Raw genomic sequence first — 19,360 nt, 5'->3', positions numbered from 1 at the left:
TTTCCCTGTCATAAAAGTCACTGGGCCATGAGGATGAGCAAAGCTATAAATAATTAGCACCTAAATGTGTCAGAGGGTTGAAGACAAGCAAACCTACCTTCTCTTTTAGGTCGTCTTACAGCTTCCACTCAGTAGGAGCTGAATTTCCCTTTAATTGGAAGGAAAACTACAATTATGGAAGGCAGAAATATTGAGATGAACAAAAGAAAAGCGCTACTTGAATCAAGCGTGATCTTTTGTGACTCTCTTTGCTAGTCCTTGCCTGTTTTATATTGTTCCGTATCAGTATTGCCATGGATATAAGGAACGACTTTTTTCCCCTAAAATGTCATGAGCTCTGACAGCAACAGAGATCCTCTGGCATGTCTTTGTGAATCTTTCTTAATATGTGTCTTTTCCAAGTACCTCCAAGTGGCTCCAGCCTCACCAACAGGCTGTATGAGTCCTCCATGCCCTTATAATCAGGTGTCCTCTTGTGTGTGGAAATGAATGCTTCATACTGAGGGGATGAGGTCTTGTGATCTGCCTACCTTCCTCTGTGTGAAATAGTCTGTTCATTTGGGTCAAGATCATGGGCCGAAGGCTAAGTATATTCATGTGCATCGTTTACAAATAAAGTCAGACCAAGCACATAGAAACAGAAACGACCACCCACTCTGACAGCCAGGATGTTACCCGATGAGATGAGAAGATACAAGGCAGCCAGAGCACCTCTGCCGACAGAGTAGGGCAGGGCTTCCATTTAAACACAGGTCTATGGAGGCTCAGACACTGCAGAGGAACTCTGATGGAAAGTAGGACACCAGTCAGAAAACTGTATGGAGTGAACTGGTGGTGACAGTATCAAGGAGGAAGCTCACATTTTTTGTTTCATTTTTAGCCCATTTTATTCATCTCTATGCACTAGCAGTTGGTCTCTGTATCTCGGGGTAGATGCATGGACGCCAGTTCATCATTCTTTTCTTGTGTGTGTTGAGTACTGGAAATTAAACTCAACTTTCAGGGTGATATACAGTCCCAGCCCTTTATTTTTCCTTTTGAGACAGTCCCTAAATTTCCCATGCTGGGCTTGAACTTGTGATCCTCCTGCCACAGTCTCCCAGAATGCTGAGATTCTGTGCCTGGCTCTGTTTCCTATTTTGTTGTTTGTTTGTTTGTTTGTTTTTAAAAGGTACCAGGGATCGAACTCGGGTCCTTGCGCTTGCTCAGCAGGTGATGAAACCACTGAGCTAAATCCCTGGCCCTCTTCTTACTATTTTGAATGGTTATGATCTGCTGAGAAATCTTGCCAGCAGGTAGTGGAAGGACTTGGGCTTCTAAATCTCAAGACAAATGTCCCATTACTGTGGTAGTGGCAATTTGAGGCTGAATCACAGCCTTGACAAATATGCAATCAACGGTCACATCCTTTCTCCGAATTCCCCTCCTTTCACTATATCATCAGCCTAGACTTCTACTGTCCATCATCACTTGGCCAGCCCTTCTGATGTAAAAACAGTAATACTAGTAGCTACAATTTACTGACTGACTATCACATGTGCCCCATGTGATAATGTGAAAATGGCATTATCACTAAGTCTATTTACTAATAAGAAGACTCTCCTAGGAGCTTGGGATGCTATGCAACCTGCTCAAAGCATCACAGCATGGGTAACAGTCAGAATTTTAATCCAGACCTATACAAGTCCAGAACTCTTGCTCTTTAACACCATCCTAAATGTAGAATCGTTGCAACCAAGAACAACAAGCCCACTTATCCAGAGCTAATATTTGAGGGGAAGGCTGGTGAAACTCTGAGGATCTTGGTCCCTGGTACATGGGAAGTTCTTGACAAATGGTATTTGCAGAAGAATATTCGGCATTACCATGAGAACAGTAGGTGATCCTTCCTCATGCATTAACTACATAAATTTTGAAGAAATCTCAAACTAACACCAAAATTTGTGACAGCATCTACTCTCCCAGGGGACAAACCTTCTTGTTCCAGCCTCTTCTCACTTTTAATGCCCAAATCACAACCTCCAACCCCACTTCTCTGTGGTCCCTTTATTTCCCGGCCACCTCAACTTGACTGCAGATCCATCCATATGTTCACAAAACTCCCTTTCAATTCTCAAGGTGTCCATCTCCTGGTTTTCCACAATTATGATATGTAATGAGTATTACATCTTCCTTGCCCTTGACACTGGGCAGGTCCCCAGTCCTGCCAGCCCTGCCATCTGAGGTGACTCTAACCCTTCCTCTTTATTCTCCCTCTGGGAACAGAGAAGCAATTAAAAGTAGATACTGTTTGGACTACCTTGGGCATTTTTGGCTGAAGATAGGGCAGGTACAAAGGTGTAACTAAATGAAGGTTCATGGTGTGCCTAGAGAAGGTGGCAATGTCTCATGAATGACAGAGTAGTTAAAAAGGCAGGCCAAAAGCAAAATATGTCTAAATCCTATGTCCTACAGACAACTCATCATAGGTTTTTAGACAAAAAAAGTAGCATAATTGGGTGTGCTGTCTAACAACAGGTTATTTTGCTGGAGTCTGAGACCGGTAAATTGGGTAATTGGTCAGTGTGTCAAAACCCAAAGGAAATATGGAAAGAGATCCAACTGACACCTGACCCATTTTTCTGTACCCATTTGTAAGTTGTCCATGAAGAATACGAGTCCACCTACACATTCCTTTAGTAGCATATTTTATCTTGGTAGATGTCACCACCATCTGTCCAGTCATTCCTATAAGGAACCTTGGAATCATCCTTAACACCTCCTTCTAACACCCGTATATAATCACGCCCCAGATTCCTACAAAATGAGTCTTCTAATACGTCTCAGTGTGATACGCACTTTACCTCTCTCCCTCTTCTCTGTCACCACCCAAGGCCATGGAATGGATATTTCTTGACTGGGTTGCTGTAAGAGCAGTCTAACTAGCTTCTCTCATTCCATCTTACTTCTCATGAGATAATTACCAAACTGGGGCCACCTGAAAGTACAAATCATGTCACTTCCTGCTTACATACTTGCCATTTCCCCATGTCTTGGACAGAGGATTAAGTCCACACAGCTCCTCAGATAAAGCCTCTACCCATCCAACCAGCCAAATCCAGGGCTCCTGGACTTTGCTTGTCAAATCTGTCCTCAGTTCCAAGGGGATAAGATATCAGGCAGGATCTCTCTCATGCATTCCCTTCTCAGTTAGAAGCACCACTAATTGAACACTGGTTGGAACTTCTCAATTTACCCTTTTCAACACAGCTTGGCCTTCATCTTTTCCAAATCTTAATCTTTCGGGCTATATTCTGAACTAATCCTTAATTTTCATCCACCAATTTACCAATCTTCTCCTTAGCTAAATCCATTCTGGAGTTACTTCATCTGTAAGTTTTGGGTTTTAGTTTTCTGTTGCTCTTGATTTTTTAACATTATACTTGCTGTATGTATATTTGTTATCTCTAAAATTTCTAATTGGTTTTTTTCCTCATGTTCACCTATTCTTAGTGTATAGCCACCTACTTTCTACTCACAATCTGTTGGCATAGGGTTAGGGTTAGGGTCAGGGTTAGAGAGAGAAAAGCTGAAACATCTAGAAAGACACATGGGTTCAGCTAACTAGGTGGACGTGCACATTTGTCAGCAAGAAAGTTAAGGGCTTCGACGGCTTGAAGGCTGTTAGACTTTGAAGTGCAAAGGACATCTGGATGGGCAAGGCAAATGGATGGTCATTTATATGGGTCGGAAGGTCAAGAGAGAAGTGACAGATGGAAATTATAACCATGTTATGATTATGAGGCTGATAGATCCAAACAGATCTCCATGAACTTGTCCCAGGGGAATGAGTAGTCTATATCATTTTGAAGATGGATATGGCTTCTCATAAATTGTTGTCTTTTGACTATGGATGGCTTTATGGGTGACCCACATAGATCTTCATAAAGTAAAGTCATAAAATGTAATAATACATTTAGAATATGTGGTGGGGAAAGGGAAGGGATGTCCTCTCACAGTAGCTCATTTTCATAATTAAACTGTCTGTATCAACAAACACACACACAATGCAAATATCATCCATCTCCTTTGCTCAAGGAACATTTTTATAAGCTTGCCATGTGCCAGGCACTGTGTGGGGCACAGGGAACACACCAGGTGCGTGCAGAACTTCACACTGGTGTCACAAATGCACCTAGCAATGGCCCTCACCTGATCTGCAGAGTTAGAGAGACCTCTATCCAACGCACTTATACTCTAGGATGGAAGAATGAACAGGACTTGGACAGACAGAGAAAAGAGGGATACAATTTCCAGTTAAGAGAAAGGCTGTGAAGAAGGAAGGGATTTGAAAAAAAAAAAGTAACATGAGATGAAACACACAGGAGGAAGCCACGATCACTCTCTACAAGGCTGGGAAAGCAGCAAGGACTGGGGAGAACAGGGTTCCAGAAACCACAACAATGAAGCCCAGATTTCATTCTAAGGGCAATGGAAGAGCCACCGGCCAAGGCCAGACTGGGAGAGGGACTGCAAGGGAAGCAGAAGCGGACGCCTGGAGGCCAGTGTGATGCTACTACAGTCACCCCACACAGACAAGCTGGAGAGAGGCAGTGAGTGTGCACAGGAGAGCAGAACCCAGAGCCAGCTGGAAAGGAGGCCCCACAGGCCTGGCTGTGTGGGGGGCTGTAAGGGAAGAGGAGGAGGGTCCTGTCACACATCATGATGATGCTACTGACTAAGAAGACCCAGCAGGCCTTTGGAGAAGTCCAAAAAGGAAAGTATGGAAGCACGTTTCATTTCCCCAAGGTTGCTTGCATTTCCCCAGAGTTCTGGGCACACTGCTCATCATGTCAACATAGCCCAAGGGAAAAGGTACAAGCTGCCTTTATCCAGAACAAGCTGCCCCTTTCTGGGAACTCAGCAGCCTTCTTCCTATTGAAATGTACATACATGTGTGACTGAAAACCATGGTGAATGTTTACATTTATTTTTAAAATTTGTTAACAGTAAAGGACACACTGCCTTGAATCCCTATAAAAATACCCAGCCCTCACTTCAAGCATACTTATCCAATCACGCTTGCCACTCTCCGAAGCAGTTCTGAAAGTCCTCTTTCCTAAGTATCCTTAGTTGTACCATTGTGGCTGCTCTAATGTCCTGAATGGATTCAAAATTTTGAACTTTCATGGCCATTTTGACTTTGGGGAACAGCTTAGAAGTCCCATCCATGGGGCCAGGTAGGTTGAATAAGGTGGATGAGGACACAGCGTCATATTTTTACAAGCCTGCCTTTCCAGTTGGATGGCATTTGACAACAACATTCACCATATTTTTTATCACAGCTCGTGAAGACACTCAGGAAAAAGGACTTTCAGAACTGCTTTGGAAAATGGCCATTGGGGCTGGGGATTTAGTTTAGTGGTTCCGGAGCCTGCCTTGCAACCGCAAGGTCCCGAGTTTGCTCCCCAGTACCAAAATGAAAAGAAAATGGCCATCGATCGCCAGCTGACCTCACAGAATTATGAAGCACACATGTGACACACACAAAAGATTCTAGAAATAGACAAGGTTTTGGCCACCGACTCTCAAGACAATACAGCTGATACAAGACTGCCCTGCATTGCCCCAGCTCCCCTCCCACACAGCAGTGTGGAAGGAAGCTGAAGAGCAGAGAACAACCTCCTGGACCTGCCAGAAAGCAAATCAAACTATGATGCTCATCATTTTCCAAAGGGAAAGTGGAATGGACTCTGGGGTTCATTCCCACTCAATTAATCTCAGCTGTCAGTCGAGGTGGGAAATGTATTTGCTGGCTTTCTCTTCCAAAGCTTGGCACATGCTAAGACCTTATGAGGTTATACATACTATCCCACAAGAAACATGAGCTAAACTATAAAAGGAAGTACCCCCATCACTTTATTTGTAAGGACGGTTAAGAAATGGCTGTTACATTGCCAAATCCAACAGTTGCAAAAATCAGGTGAGGGATAACTATTTCTCCTCCAATTTCTCGCTACCCACGGGGGTCAGCACAAAAGCAATAGTACAGCATCCACAGGCTTTATCACACCTTTCCTATCGGGCATAAAGGGAACTTGTGATGGTGCTACATTGGCATTCTCTGTAATGAGGAGAGACTGATAATTATTAGGACCATCTTGAGATGCTGCCTTTAAGGGACTCCCTGAAAGTTACCATGGGAGGCGGAGGTATTGCCAGCAGATAGAAATTCTGAGGGCCTCACAACGGTGCTTTCCAATGGCATGAGCATCTCACCAGGAAACCCTGATCAAAACAGGAATTCCTGGATCTTGAATCACACTGACCAAATAATCTTCTCTGTATTTTCAGTAAGTTTCATGAGCAGTTCTGATATGGAGACAAGCTGGGGAACCCCAATCTAGTCTGTTCTCAACAGGGGGGACTTTGGTCTAGAGCCCAGGGCACATGTAGCAATCTCCAGGGACATTTTTGGCTGTCACACTGGGGAAAGGGTGCCACTGGCATCTAATAAGTAAAGGCCAGGATGGGGTTCAAATGCTATCATTCACAGCCAAGATTTATCAGGCCTAAAATGTCAATACTACCAAAATTTAGAAAATCTGATCTAATCTAAAACACAAGAAATTTAAAAACTAACAAACCAAAAAACAGTGCAGGACTATTTCATGATTTCTGGTTTCTGCAGCGCAAGGTTTGGACCCCATTCTCTAGAAATCTGACCCATTGTCTTTATTCCTGGGGTCTTAACAGACCCATCTGAATTCGAGGCCCTTTATGTGGGGCTCAATTGTCTTTCAATTTTCTTTTGCCAGGCAGTCAGGACTTAAATGCCTTGGGAATTATGCTTTTTCAGGCTAAAGAGCTGGCTTTTATGTATTCAAGGGAAAGTCTGTATTATTGGTTCCAGTCTTGCCTGAAACATGAGAAGCTTGTTCTATTTTATGTACCAGACAGAAGAATTATAATTGGCTTTTAATGATTACCACTATGAAGCAGACCGCTGAGTGATTATCTCACAGCATTACCATAACACTAGGAAGGATTTATATTGTCAATTCTCCCTTACAAAGCACTAAACATGCTCCTGGTCATGTGTGAGATCATGGCAGAGCCCAATTTTGAGTCCCTATCAGTCTACCTCAAAGTCCATACCCTTCAGCACCAGGCAGAACTGCCTGCCCAAGGAGCTCAGCTGTGGGCAAAGCAAAGGAGACTTTCAAGGGTCTGTGGGGCTTCAGATGGGTACCTTTGTCACCAAGACCACTTGACAGATGTCTTCTAGTTTTTAAGGAAAACAGTCTTTGCTTCTGTCCCTGGGACTCTCATTGTGTCACTGGTGGGAACCAGTTAGTAGGAACACAAAAGATGAAGAGTCTAAAACAGAGCTGACAACTGGAAAGGCACGATGATGTAGCAAAAACGGCCTGAGCTATGGTATTAAACAGTGCTGGATTCCTATTAGTACCTTCCCAACTGAGTAATATTGGACCAAGTAATGGACCTGTGGATAATCACAAAATAGGAAATCTAAAGCCAACTCTACAGGGCTGTAGTAAGATGACAAATTCCCCTAAGAAGCTCTAATAATGCTTGGTACTTAGTGTGTGCTGGGCACATGGTAGCTGCTATTATTACCTCTACTGTTATTATCATGCAGAGAAGGAGCAAATCCCCATAATGTCAAGTATGAAAACCTGAGTGTGCTTTCCTCAATTAATGAGCTTTTAAAAGGTCTTGTGTAAATGAAATTTATGCACATTGAATTATATCTTAAATATGCTACAGAATGACAGTAATTGAGGAAAACTGCAGGCAATCATTTTGAATGTGCTCGCCCCAAAACACACACATCTGTGTTTCCATTAGGAAAATAAAACCCCCACCAACACATGGGGAGCAGAGAAGCCATTACAATTTTGCTGTATGGGGAATGGAGAGTGAAGAATCTCAACGTTTAATTCTTCAAAATTCTTCTCTTCAAACTTCAAGCCTGGAGTGTACACAAGGATCGAGATCAATGTGATGGGTACTCAGTACAGATGTCTGTAACCCACTGGCTGACCACAAGGGGCTGAGAATCTATTTCAAGAGATTCACACACATAAAAAGAAATGTAAATCACACTGCATGCAGAAGGTATTAACTGCAAATAGATGCTACAAGCACAGAAAATGGTTCAAGACAATAGAAGGCTGGAGAAGTGATTGCGTTCTAATGTGATTACAAAACGCTTGCACACATAGGCTTCTCCACAGAGCTCAGTGAAGCCAGGCTAGCTGTGCAACGCAGGAGGAATTTGAGCAGGTGCCATGTTAGAAGGAAACCCCAGGAGCTGGGAAAGTCTATGAATGTGCAGGGGCTCCAGTCTAAGGCAGCAGCTTCCGCAACCCAGGAGGGCACTTGGGAACTGCACGCTGTCCTTGCAGATGTCTTCAACCACAAGCAATGCTTGCAGAATGCATGGAGGATGCAGGGCCATTCTAAGGAATCTGAGTTAGGTCTCTTGAGACCACTAGAAAATTCCACAATCATCTATGGCATTTTTTAAATGGCACTATACTTTCTTCAAACAAAATCTTTCTCAAAATCATCCAAAAATAAAATGAGACAACATAAAATGACTACAGTAGGAAGGAGCAAGGAGGGCTGGAAGCCCTGTGCACACAACCCTCCCAGTCATTTAGGAAGGATCTGAGAACTTGGGCTGAAAATGTGGTATTTCTCTCCCCACTTCCCTTTCCCAGCCCCAGTGGGCTGCCCCTCAACCTCCCCAAGTGCCTATCAGATGCACACACTCAGTAAAGACACAGAGGCCCTCACCTGCCCAGGTGGCCCATGCTACCTTTGCTTAAGCTCAGGTGAGATCTTTCTTCTTGGACAGAGAAGAGGGAGTCCATACACTGGGCCATAAATGATACATCTGGTGATCCCTCCTCTACACAAAATAACTTCAGAAAGGTGGATGACACCCAAGAACCCATTCTTCAGGGTCCCAGATGGGCAGTTTCATCAACCCTTTGTCTGCCTCCTACGGTAACTCAAGGTTTACAGGGAGGACCAACAAATGCATCGAACGGAGACTGGAAACGGAGTCAGCCAGTCAGCCACACTGGTGATGGAGGCTGGTGTCACTTAGAAATGACACTTCATGTCATGGGAGAACATGGACTCTGAGAGCAAGAGTGCTCATCACGAACACAGACCGGAGAGCAGAGCATGGTGGCTGGGGCAGAGTTAGACAGAAGGAGGCAGGAGTGGGACCATAGAGGACACCTGCACAGACTAATGAGGAGGAATCCCAGGCACTGGTGCTGAAGGAGGGAAAGAGGGTTGAGAAGATGGCCAAGAGCAGCTTTGCCCAGGATAACCAGGAGGGCAAGCAAACCAAGGTGTACAGGAACACATGACTGAGCCAGCAGGAGACCACGGGCGCCGTCAGAGACGGCAGCTCTGAAAACCAGAAAAATGCCACTGAGCCAGAGATGAAGTAGACGAGACACTGGACACCACGGATGGCTACACTGATGACATCTAAGTAAGCTTGGAATGGAAAAACAGAGTCAATTACTCACTAGCAAAAGAAAGTTCTAGGTCAAGGGAGGATTTTCTAAGGTAGCAACAGAAGAGCTCGCCGCTGGAGTCAGAGAAGGGGAGAAGGATGAATGAAGAGGAGAAGATGTGAGAGGCCCAGCTTAGGGGAAAGCCTGGGCAAACTCACTCCGAGCAGAAGAGATGGAGAGTACAAAGCCCTGGGAAAGCAGGGAGACCTTCTCTCTTCTCCTGTCTCTCCTACAAAAGGAAGACGGGATGACAGGGCACAGAGGCATTAAGAGGTCTGTGTCGCCATGCTAATTAATATTCAGGTCGAGAAGAGGTGAGGTGCAAGCAGCCATGATGGTCTCTGGCCTCCGTTTTCCTTGGAAAGCAAGGCATGAGCAGGCAGGTATGGGCAGGAAATACTGCAGGCGTGAAGAGTGTGTTCAGGGAACAAAGAACGGCTGTGCAGAAATGATAGCGGGTGGCTAGGAGACAGAAGGAAATATCATGGAAGAGTACTAGGGAGCCAGTGAAAATTCTGCAGCATGAACTGGTTGCGTGTCCTTTACAACCAAGTGATGCCACCCACTTGCCCTTTAGTTTTCTCTCCTTTCTACACATGTAAAAAGTGAGGTAGAAACACGGGCGTGGCGATGCACATCTGTAGCACACCTGTAATCCCAGAACTTGGGAGGCTGAGGCAGGAGGATTACTGTGAGTCTGAGGTCAGCCTGGACTACATAGTCAGGCCGTATCTCTAAAAAAAAAAAAAAAAAACACTAGAGAAAGAATGAGAATTGGGTGAGACGGAGAGAGTATTCATGATGAAAGGGCAGGACAGTTAAAAAGGAAAGCTAGGGTTTCTAATTTTCCAATCTAATGAAAAGTGGCTTAAATCAATAGTAATAATGGCCACTTGGAGTAATGACTTTGAGCCAGGCTATATGCTACATTCTTTCTCCACATTTTCTTTAATCTTCTCAGGAGCCATAAAAGTAGCAGATTATTAGCCCGATTTCACAAGACAAGGAATCTAACTGAGCTTCTCACAAAAATAAAGGCTCGGGCTGGGGATTTAGCTCAGTGGTTCCGGCGCCTGCCTTGTAAGCGCAAGGTCCCGCGTTCGATCCCTGGTACAAAAAACTAAATAAATAAAGGCTCTTGAGATGCTCTGGTCCAAAAAAGTTTGTGCAGCACTTCCACCAGCTACCCACTGAATTCCGTGTGGAAACCAACCCTTACGGTGATGGTGTTTCTCTATCACTGGAGCATAAGGTTCTTTTTCCTTTTTTTTTTTTAAGTAAAAATGAGACTGGTAAATTGGTGTAATAATGGTGTATCAGTGGGTCCTTTATTTAAACAATTAAGCACCACAGAGCATCCTATATAAATATTATCCAATCTCAAACATGTCGTTAATAAAAATCACAATGAACCGTAAAGTGACTGAATTTATTTTAAGAAACATGGTGAAAAAGTATTCATGAAGAAGCACTTCCCTTTAAAAGAGAAAGAAAGAAACAAAGAAAGAGGAGAGAGAGAAAAAGAAAGAGAAAGAAAGAAAGAAAGAAGGAAAGAAAGAAAGAAAGAAAGAAGGAAAGAAAGAAAGAAAGAAAGAAAGAAAGAAAGAAAGAAAGAAAGAAAGAAAGAAAGAAAGAAAGAAAGAAAGAAGAAAGACAACCAGGGATGGAGCTCAGCGGCACCACACCTGCCTGGCAAGCGCGAGGTCCTGAGTTTGATCTCCAGGTACCAAAAACAAAGAGGTGCAGCCTTCAAGGGGTGATTAGGTGAAGAGGGTGGGGGAGCCGACTGAGAAATCTGCTGCTCAGTAAACAATGAAGCAAGAACTCTGGAGCCCTTCAGCTCCCCTGCACCCCAACAACCACCACCCTCAGCCTCAGGTGGCCCTGACTCACAGGCCTGAGCAGATGCCGGGGACCAGCTAGCTGACAACTCTTCAGAGTGTGCTGTGGCAAAGTCCACTTACAAAAGGCTCCCAGGAACTTCTCCAGCTGAGTAGAAACACAGAATTGTCCCCAGAATTGACACAGAAGATAAACCAGCCCCTGGGGGCAGACATTCCCTGAACCCTACAGGCACAGTCTGGGGATGGCTGAGCAGAGTCAAGCAACCCATGAAATCATCACATTCAGGAACCGGATACCTTCTCCACAATTCATTCAGGAAACATCTGGCTATGAAGCAAGGATTCTTGACTCAGCACTGGGGAACCAACACTCAAACCTGAAGCCACGCGGTGCCTAAAGACTGCTTCCCAAACTGTTGGGACCCAGCACAGGATCCTTCTGGTGCTATCACAGATCCAGAGTAAGGGCCCCGCTCCTGTGGACAGAATCAAAATCTGGGCAGCGGGGGCTGAGGCTGCACCTTCCCTACAATCCTTGTGCGCACTCCAGGTTGAAGAGCATCAGTTTAAATTGGGAGTTGGTAAAGTAGCAGCACAGTGCAATAAGTGGATAGAAGCACTCGGTTTCGGAAGAACAGGACATGGCAATGACTACGCCAACCTCTGCAAAGCCTTTGAGTGAAACAGTAGCTATCCAGGTTCAAAAGAAGGCAAGTGCTTTCTAAAGGAAGCTGACACACAGCGGGAGAGAGGTGGGTTATGCGGTACTTACTGAACAAGGCAGAAGATCAGGAGAAAGTGCAGGTCACAGAGTCACAATGATTGCCTAGACTCTGCACTGACCAAGCAGAAACAGCACCAAGTCCTGTGCTACATTCTGATTCCATCAAAAAGCAATGTCAGACGTCAATACCACTGTGGGTCTTGTTAAAACTTCAGCCACTGCTGGGTAACATGAGTCTGGGGACTTAATTCTTCACCCTTGTCTCAATATGGCATCATCAGGAGGCCCATAATTTAGCCAGTTTGTCTTCAGTTCAGTTTATGGAGGAAGGGAGGCCCAGGGTTCTCTTCTGCTCTGTCACTGAATGACTAATCGTGAAACTTCCCTGACTACAATATCCTCATCTATAAACACAGAATAATTACCTAGAATGAAAGAAAGCCTCATGTGCCTCCTGAGATGATGCAATGAGAAAGGTACACATTCATTTCTCTGGCATTTCTACCCAAAATGCAAAACTCCAATCAATCTGGTAGGAGGCATCAGAGACTCCAACCCGAAGGACTTCCCATAAAATAGCTGGCCTATATCTCATAAAGATGCTGCAGAAGATAATGACCAAAGAATTGTTCCAGATCAATGGAGGGGAAAGGGGCACGACAATAAATACGTGATCCTGGATGCGTTATCAGTCCGCAGAGAAGCCATAAAGGAATTCATTGGGACAAATGATGAAATACAACTATGAACTATGAGTTTGATGACAATGTTACAGCAGTGTTCCATGTCCTGGTTTTTCTAAATGTACTGTAGTTAAGAAAAAAAGAATGATTGTTTTCCCTTAAATACATACTGGGTATTTAAGGGCAAAGAGCAGAGGTTTCACCCTCAAGACTCCCACAACTTGTTCAGAAAAAGTGTAGGTAAGGAATTCTTTGAATTATTCTTGCGGTTTCTCTATGATTGAAATTGTATCCATGTGAAATAATTCCCTCAAAACTGTCCAGCCATGAAAAAGAAGGGAAGACATAGAAACTCTCAAAAGTTGGGGGAGATCAAAGAAACAGAACAGCTAAATACAAGGCGGTTGATATTCCCAGACTCAGTCTTAGAGGAAAAAGAGGGACATTCATTGAAAGATGGGTGAATTCAAAAGAAGTCTGTAGTTAATTAACATACTGGGGCAATGTTCAATGTTCATTTTTCCTTTTTTCCTTCTTTTCTCCTGGTACTGGAAATTGAACCCAGGGCCTTCACACTGAGCTATGTTCTAGTTCTTTTTACTTTTTATTTTGAGACAGACTCTCAGTAAGTCACCAAGGGTGGACTCAAGGTTGAGATCTTTCTGCTTCAGCCTCCCAGAGTGCTGGGATTAGAAGTGTGCACCATCCAGCCAAGCTTTACAAAGTTTATTTCTTAGTTTTGAGAAATGCAGGAAGATTTATTAAGATTAGATTAGATTTATTAGATTAGAGGAAACTGAGGCACAAGAATAAATGGAAAGGTATACAATCTTTGTAATTTTCTATAACTTTAATATCATTCCACAGTAAAAACATTATTTTTAAAAATTATGAACACACATGCAGCAAAGGTCATCCCCAAAAGCAGAGCGCTTCTCTAGCATTTATAATGCCCTGGAATTTAATCCCCAGCACTGCAAAAAGAAAGAAAAAAAAGAGAGAGTCTGTCTTAAGGCAGAGATTTCCAAATTCCACTAACCATGTTGAATCAAAATTAAATAGTTCGTCAAAACCACTGAATTGGACTCTCTTGGAATGGACCCACCAGGAAAATTTATTTAAACAAGTGCCCCAGGCAGTTTTGATGAGCAACCGAGCTGGGACACCAGTACTCAGGTCGGCCCTTCTCAGACTAAGCCATGTCCAATGATCTCCCTGGAATCTTATTAAAAATTAGCTACAAATCAAGAGCTCTGTGTAAAACCTGAAATTCTGCATGTCCACACCCAGGTGAGGCCAAGAATATGGTCCTTAGCCCCATATACTGTGCAGGACAAAGCAACATGTCACGGGGGCCTGGGTCCATCCACTGTGGAGCTTCCAGGGCTCAGGATGCCAGCGTGTGTGAGAGAGGCCAATTTTGGTCTTGCAGAAGTCAATGGTTCTCTTACAAGATGTGATCAGAAAACACGGTGTATATTCAAAGTTTTTTAAATCTCTTACAGTAAAAACTACATTGCCAATAATCCCCCTCAAAATCCTCCTCCTTACTTTGAACATACTTAGCCCACCATGCTTGCCGCTTTCTGAAGCAGCTCTAGAAGTCCTCTTTCATGAGTGTCTTTAGTTGCACTGTCATGGCTGCCTGGATGTCCTGAATGAATTCCAAATGTTGACATTCTGTAGTCATTTTGACTTTGGGAAACAGCCAGAAGTCACACAAAGCCAAATAAAGTGAATAGAGTGGATGAGGACACCTCTCTCGTTTTTATGAGCCTACCTTTCAGTTGGATGACACTGAGCAGCAGCATTCATTGTATTATTTTAATCACACCTAAAGACACTGACCAAATTTCATCTGAACTGCATTTTTATGCACCAAGTACCCCTAGACATTTTTTAAGGTAAACTCTAACTACCAAACCACACATGAAAAAGGGTATCTGTTGTCTGACAAATTTCATGTAAAACTACCGGATGTAGCCAATTTATTTGCAAGCATTGCTTCTAGAGTCACAAACAAAGCCACCTAAAGGATCAGTTTAAATGACAGCAAATATGATGGTCTGTTGACACTTTTTTTTGACAATTCCCCAAATGTACATTCAAGTTTAAGCTCAGCTAATTGTGGTTTGACCTCTATAGTTTGTTTTAATGATTCCTTTGGATTCACTGTGGTCTTCAACTAGGTAATACAATCTGACCAGGAAAAAAAACAGTTGTAAAGCATAATTATAAAAGTAGTATCAAGAACATAAAGGTTGGAGTTGCCATGGTATTCTAATTTTGGAAATGTAGAAAGTCATCTAGAATCTGTATTATATGCTTTTTGAAATGGATAATAATATATTAAGTCTTGACCCTTTTTTCCTTCAATCATGTGCTCTAGAGTGACTAGAGTAAAGCATAAAAATAACCTTCTTGACACACTCTATAATCAAATAGTAATGAGAACCATACCAGGCAATTATTAAGATCCAAGCTAACGGATACCCTTCTGCTCAGAATCATTCTTCTAAACTTCCTGATATTTTTTCATTTAATAAACATTTACTGAGGATGTATTACATGCCAGACAATACACTGGACACATGGTGAATTTTACTCTAATAATAAAACTGTAACTGGTTGGGATCCAAGACTGAGCCCTTGATACTCATTTCATTATGAAACTGTTAATACAACAAAAGTACCAATGTACTTGTCAAATGCTTCTGCAAAAATAGCAAAGAGAAAAATGATGCATAAACTTAAGTTTTGTATGGCCTATATTAAAAAAATCTCCACATACTCTATTTCTGGGGTCAGGGAGGCAGGGCTGGGGTGGCCTCCGCCATGTCAACCGCTGTGTAAGCCGTCACTTATCCCTCCCACCTTCCTCCCTGCTTCAGACACAAATCCTGTACTGGCACAATCCAAGTCTATTCTGGAAGAGATAAAAACGCCATCCACAGCCACTGTATGTGGTTCAGAAAGCAAACTACAGGGCAGCTATTATTGTACAGATTTTCTACGCAGCCAGAGAGAGAAAGGGGGAAAAGGGCAATGCAAAGTCTATAAACATTCCCGGCTTGAGAGGAAACGGAAAATAACGACACCAGTGCCGTCTGTGATACTAACCTGATCAATCTCCATGAGTTTGGGGTAGGCGCCCGGCCATTCTATGGCCACCTTCACAATGTCCACAGGTGGTGGCATGGTGAGCCCCAAAGAAGTCCAAAGCTGGTGGAATCCGGGCTCCTATGGCGTGGATGGCCACACGTGTCTACACCTAATGAGCAATGACAAAAAGAGAAAGAGAAGTCGCTCAGTGCAGAGGCAGAGCAAATTCTGCTTTATCACTTCCTGTTTTCACTAGTGGTTTGGGTACAAGAAACGGTCCCTTTGGCGCCTGGGTGCTGAAGACACCCAGCAGCACAGCCAATGGCACTACAGGCTCCCCAGGAAAGAAGAAAGAAGGGGGGGACCATGCCAACACCCTGGATTCAGAGCGCTGAGCTGAGCATTCGGCTTGCGCAAACTCTCCATGGAAAGCAGGCGGCCTCTTACCAGGATTCTGCTCTGGATGGCGCCCTGGGTCTGAATGAGCAGGGTTCGCTCAGTCCATGGGAACGCCTGGCCCCAACAGTCTCCGGAAGGACAGATTGCAGGAAGTCGGGGCAGGAAGCAGCTCTTATTGAAAGCATTCTCTGTGTGTCACAAACAGACCTCCACACTACGGCAACCAGGATGTCATGAGGAAGGAGAAATCCGCCAGGAGCTCACACACATACACACACACACTCGCTCCCCACGGCCAGGTCACATGATGCGTCTTCCAGGGTGTGAATGTGCACACGCGCATAGGTCAGCATTCAGAACACACCTGCAATTCCCATCTGAATGAGTAGTGTGGCTCACACAAGGGAAGTAAGGATTATCCTGTCCTGCCTCTCCCATTTCTTTAATTTTTTAAACAGGTAAAACAGATGATCAAACTGCATGTACAAAGATGAACAAAATACAGGCACAAACCCACCTAATAACCACTTAGACCCCCCCCCGCCAGTCACCAGTTATCCAAAGATCCAAAGTTAATAGTTACCTATGCATCCCTCGAGAAGTCTTTCAGTATGGAAGCCAAACCTAAACATATACATTATGTTTTCCCCTTTCTTTATAGGAAAGTCAGCATCCTATATCTTTTTTCCCCCACTTACTGTATCTTCGTAAGTCACTACAAATAGAGCATCCTCATTCTTTTTGCAACTGCACAGTAGTTCCTTGTATAGAACCAGCTCTCTGCTGTGGATTGTTTCAGTAATTCCAACCCTTGGCTATTACAAACAAGACTGTGAAGCATAATCTTCTGCATACATAATTCTGCACATGTGAAAGAATACCCTTACTACACATTCACAGAAGTTCAATTGCTGAGTCAAGGAGCATGCGCAGTTTTACATTTTGATAATCATTTCCAAACATCCCATTTCATGGTCTCAATTCATACTCCTTCTCCCTCTAGCCATGTATGAGGTTGCCTGCATACATACAGCCAGGCTAACAAGCAGAATGCTTGCAAACCCAAAAGGCTGAAAAGCATATAGCTCAATGTACTTTCAACTTGTATTTTTCTGATAGGGTCAACGTAAAGAGGAAAAGTCACAGTTACTTTTCCATGAAGCATCCTAATCTTTTGCCCTGTTCAGCTGGCCTGTTGGTCTTTAAAGAACCTGGGCTCAGTGGGAAGGTTTTAACCAAACACGTGCATCTGGTTCTTTATCAGACCAGAGCAAACCTTGTCAGTTTCTGTCCCAGATCTCAGTAGCGGCTGGACATCACTGAGAGGAGACAGACAGCAGAGTTATAATGGAAGCCCCTGTGACAGCGGCACTTACATAAATAACTAACACGGGCAGGGCTGACAAGCGGAGGAAATGAACCCAAACAAAACTGTGCTCCTTCAGCCAGGGACAGTTGGGGAAGCCTGCCGGGAGCTAATCAGTGATAACAGCAAGAGCAGATATACAAAGCAGTGGTGGAATCACTCCGTCAACAAATAATTATTGAGTCTCTGCTCTACACCAGGTCTGTTTTCCATGCTGGGAAGACAGCAGCAAATGTAGATTTTAGATAGCCACAAGGAACATGGGGGAAAATAAAGAGGGGAAGGAGACTCCACAGAACTTGAATTAGTCAGTGTGGAGTGTGGTCAAAGAAAATGGAGGAGGACAATTTTATACAAGAAATCCAGGGAAAGCTTCACTGAGAAGGCAGCATTTGAGTAAAAACCTATGAGAGCTGAGGAAGTGGGCCCTGTGGACAACTGGACAGGAGTATAGCAAGCGCAAAGGCCCCGTGGCAGGGATATGCCTCCTCTGCTTCTGAAATTGGTGAGTTCCCAAAGCCAAGCAAGTGAAGGCAAAAGTTGTAAGAGAAGAAGCTTAGAGAGTGGTTGGGTCACAACTTGTTGGGATCATTCCCCATTCTCCTGAGCTCTGACACATTCTACCACACTCCGTGGTTTGTGACTTCTGGAGAATGATGTTCATTCTCATGCACATATACTAATGGTGGAAAGTGGTGCAACTTTCCAGGGAGCCCTTGACAAAACACCAAAATCCTGCACATTCCGCATTCAATTTGAGCAAGTTAAATTTCTAGGACGGAATCCTTCAGAAAGAATGACTTATTTCAGCATAACAGTGCCAACTGCCGTTTTGTTTATAATTCCCCAAACTTAAAAACAATTGGCTACCCAAGAAGAGGAGCATGATTAATAGTTAGGGTATCTATCTCCTAAGTGCAGGCACACACAAACAATGGGGCTTCCTCTTCATGCTCTGCACCCTCACTGAATGCATGAGACCTTGAAGAACAAGGAACAATTCTACCCAAAGTCAATTCCACCCCCTGGAATAGAAATTAAGGAAGCAGGCTCTGATGTGAATACAGACTGTGTGTGAATATCAGGAGATGATCTTCAAAACAAAGAACACAGGGTCCTAGGGGTCAAGAGAATGGATAATAGAAATAAAAATGCACTCTGAGCACCGTTTCACACCTCTACATAAAACACTTAAAATTACACCAGGAGACGTCATTTTACCTTCTAGGAATCAAAAGCTGGGCTTGTTTTCCTACACCTCTGACTGGTATTTATTTCTGGAAGTCCTTTCAGGGAAAACCTGCCCAGCAGGTGAGAATACAATAGCATGGCTCCCCTGGTCCCCCAGGAGTACAGGAGGTGGCAGCCTGGACAGAGCAGCCATTGAGGGAACAAGGAGGCTGGGATTCCCCTGGGAGTCTCCTCCCACTCAGTGGCTTTGGCCACAGTAACTGCTAGCGGCAGGACTGGGTGGCAGGGAGGCTCACTGAGGTGGAATGAGATGCTCCGTGCAGAATGAATAATCCATCCGCTTCTGACTCTGCACTCTATCCTCTGGGATGTGCATTGCCACAAGGGAACAGCTAGCTCCAAAGGCTTCTAGCCACCATCCCTGTTGCTTCGGATGGAATTTAGGGGAGAAAGGTCCCAGATCAGGCACAGCTGGCAGCTGGGACCACAACCATGTGCATTGTGGA

The 19,360-nt window shown here is 44.0% G+C and overlaps 1 protein-coding gene across 12 annotated transcripts in view; it reads right to left on the bottom strand.

Annotated features, from left to right (window-relative positions):
• The window catches only part of Elmo1 (engulfment and cell motility 1), a 578,859-nt gene that overhangs the window by 458,090 nt on the left and 101,409 nt on the right, over nucleotides 1–19,360 (bottom strand). For 9 of the 12 annotated variants that reach the window (XM_004840283.4, XM_087195837.1, XM_004840282.4 and 6 more), the window contains one exon: nucleotides 15,917–16,067. In XM_004840283.4, the coding sequence (XP_004840340.1) occupies nucleotides 15,917–15,994 (78 nt within the window). In that variant the 5' untranslated portion in view covers nucleotides 15,995–16,067. Of the gene's footprint in view, nucleotides 1–97; nucleotides 149–15,916; nucleotides 16,068–16,345; nucleotides 16,474–19,360 lie in introns of those variants that run through there. The other 3 variants (XM_087195839.1, XM_021254581.2, XM_021254578.2) reach the window with 2 other exon arrangements.

Source organism: Heterocephalus glaber, unplaced genomic scaffold (assembly GCF_053883595.1).
Source record: "Heterocephalus glaber isolate CG9 unplaced genomic scaffold, H.glaber_assembly_v1.0 deba00001610, whole genome shotgun sequence".
In the NCBI taxonomy this organism is placed as follows: domain Eukaryota; kingdom Metazoa; phylum Chordata; class Mammalia; order Rodentia; family Bathyergidae; genus Heterocephalus; species Heterocephalus glaber.
The sequence above is the reverse complement of the archived record's forward strand: the minus strand, read 5'-3'. Positions and strand labels throughout refer to the sequence as shown.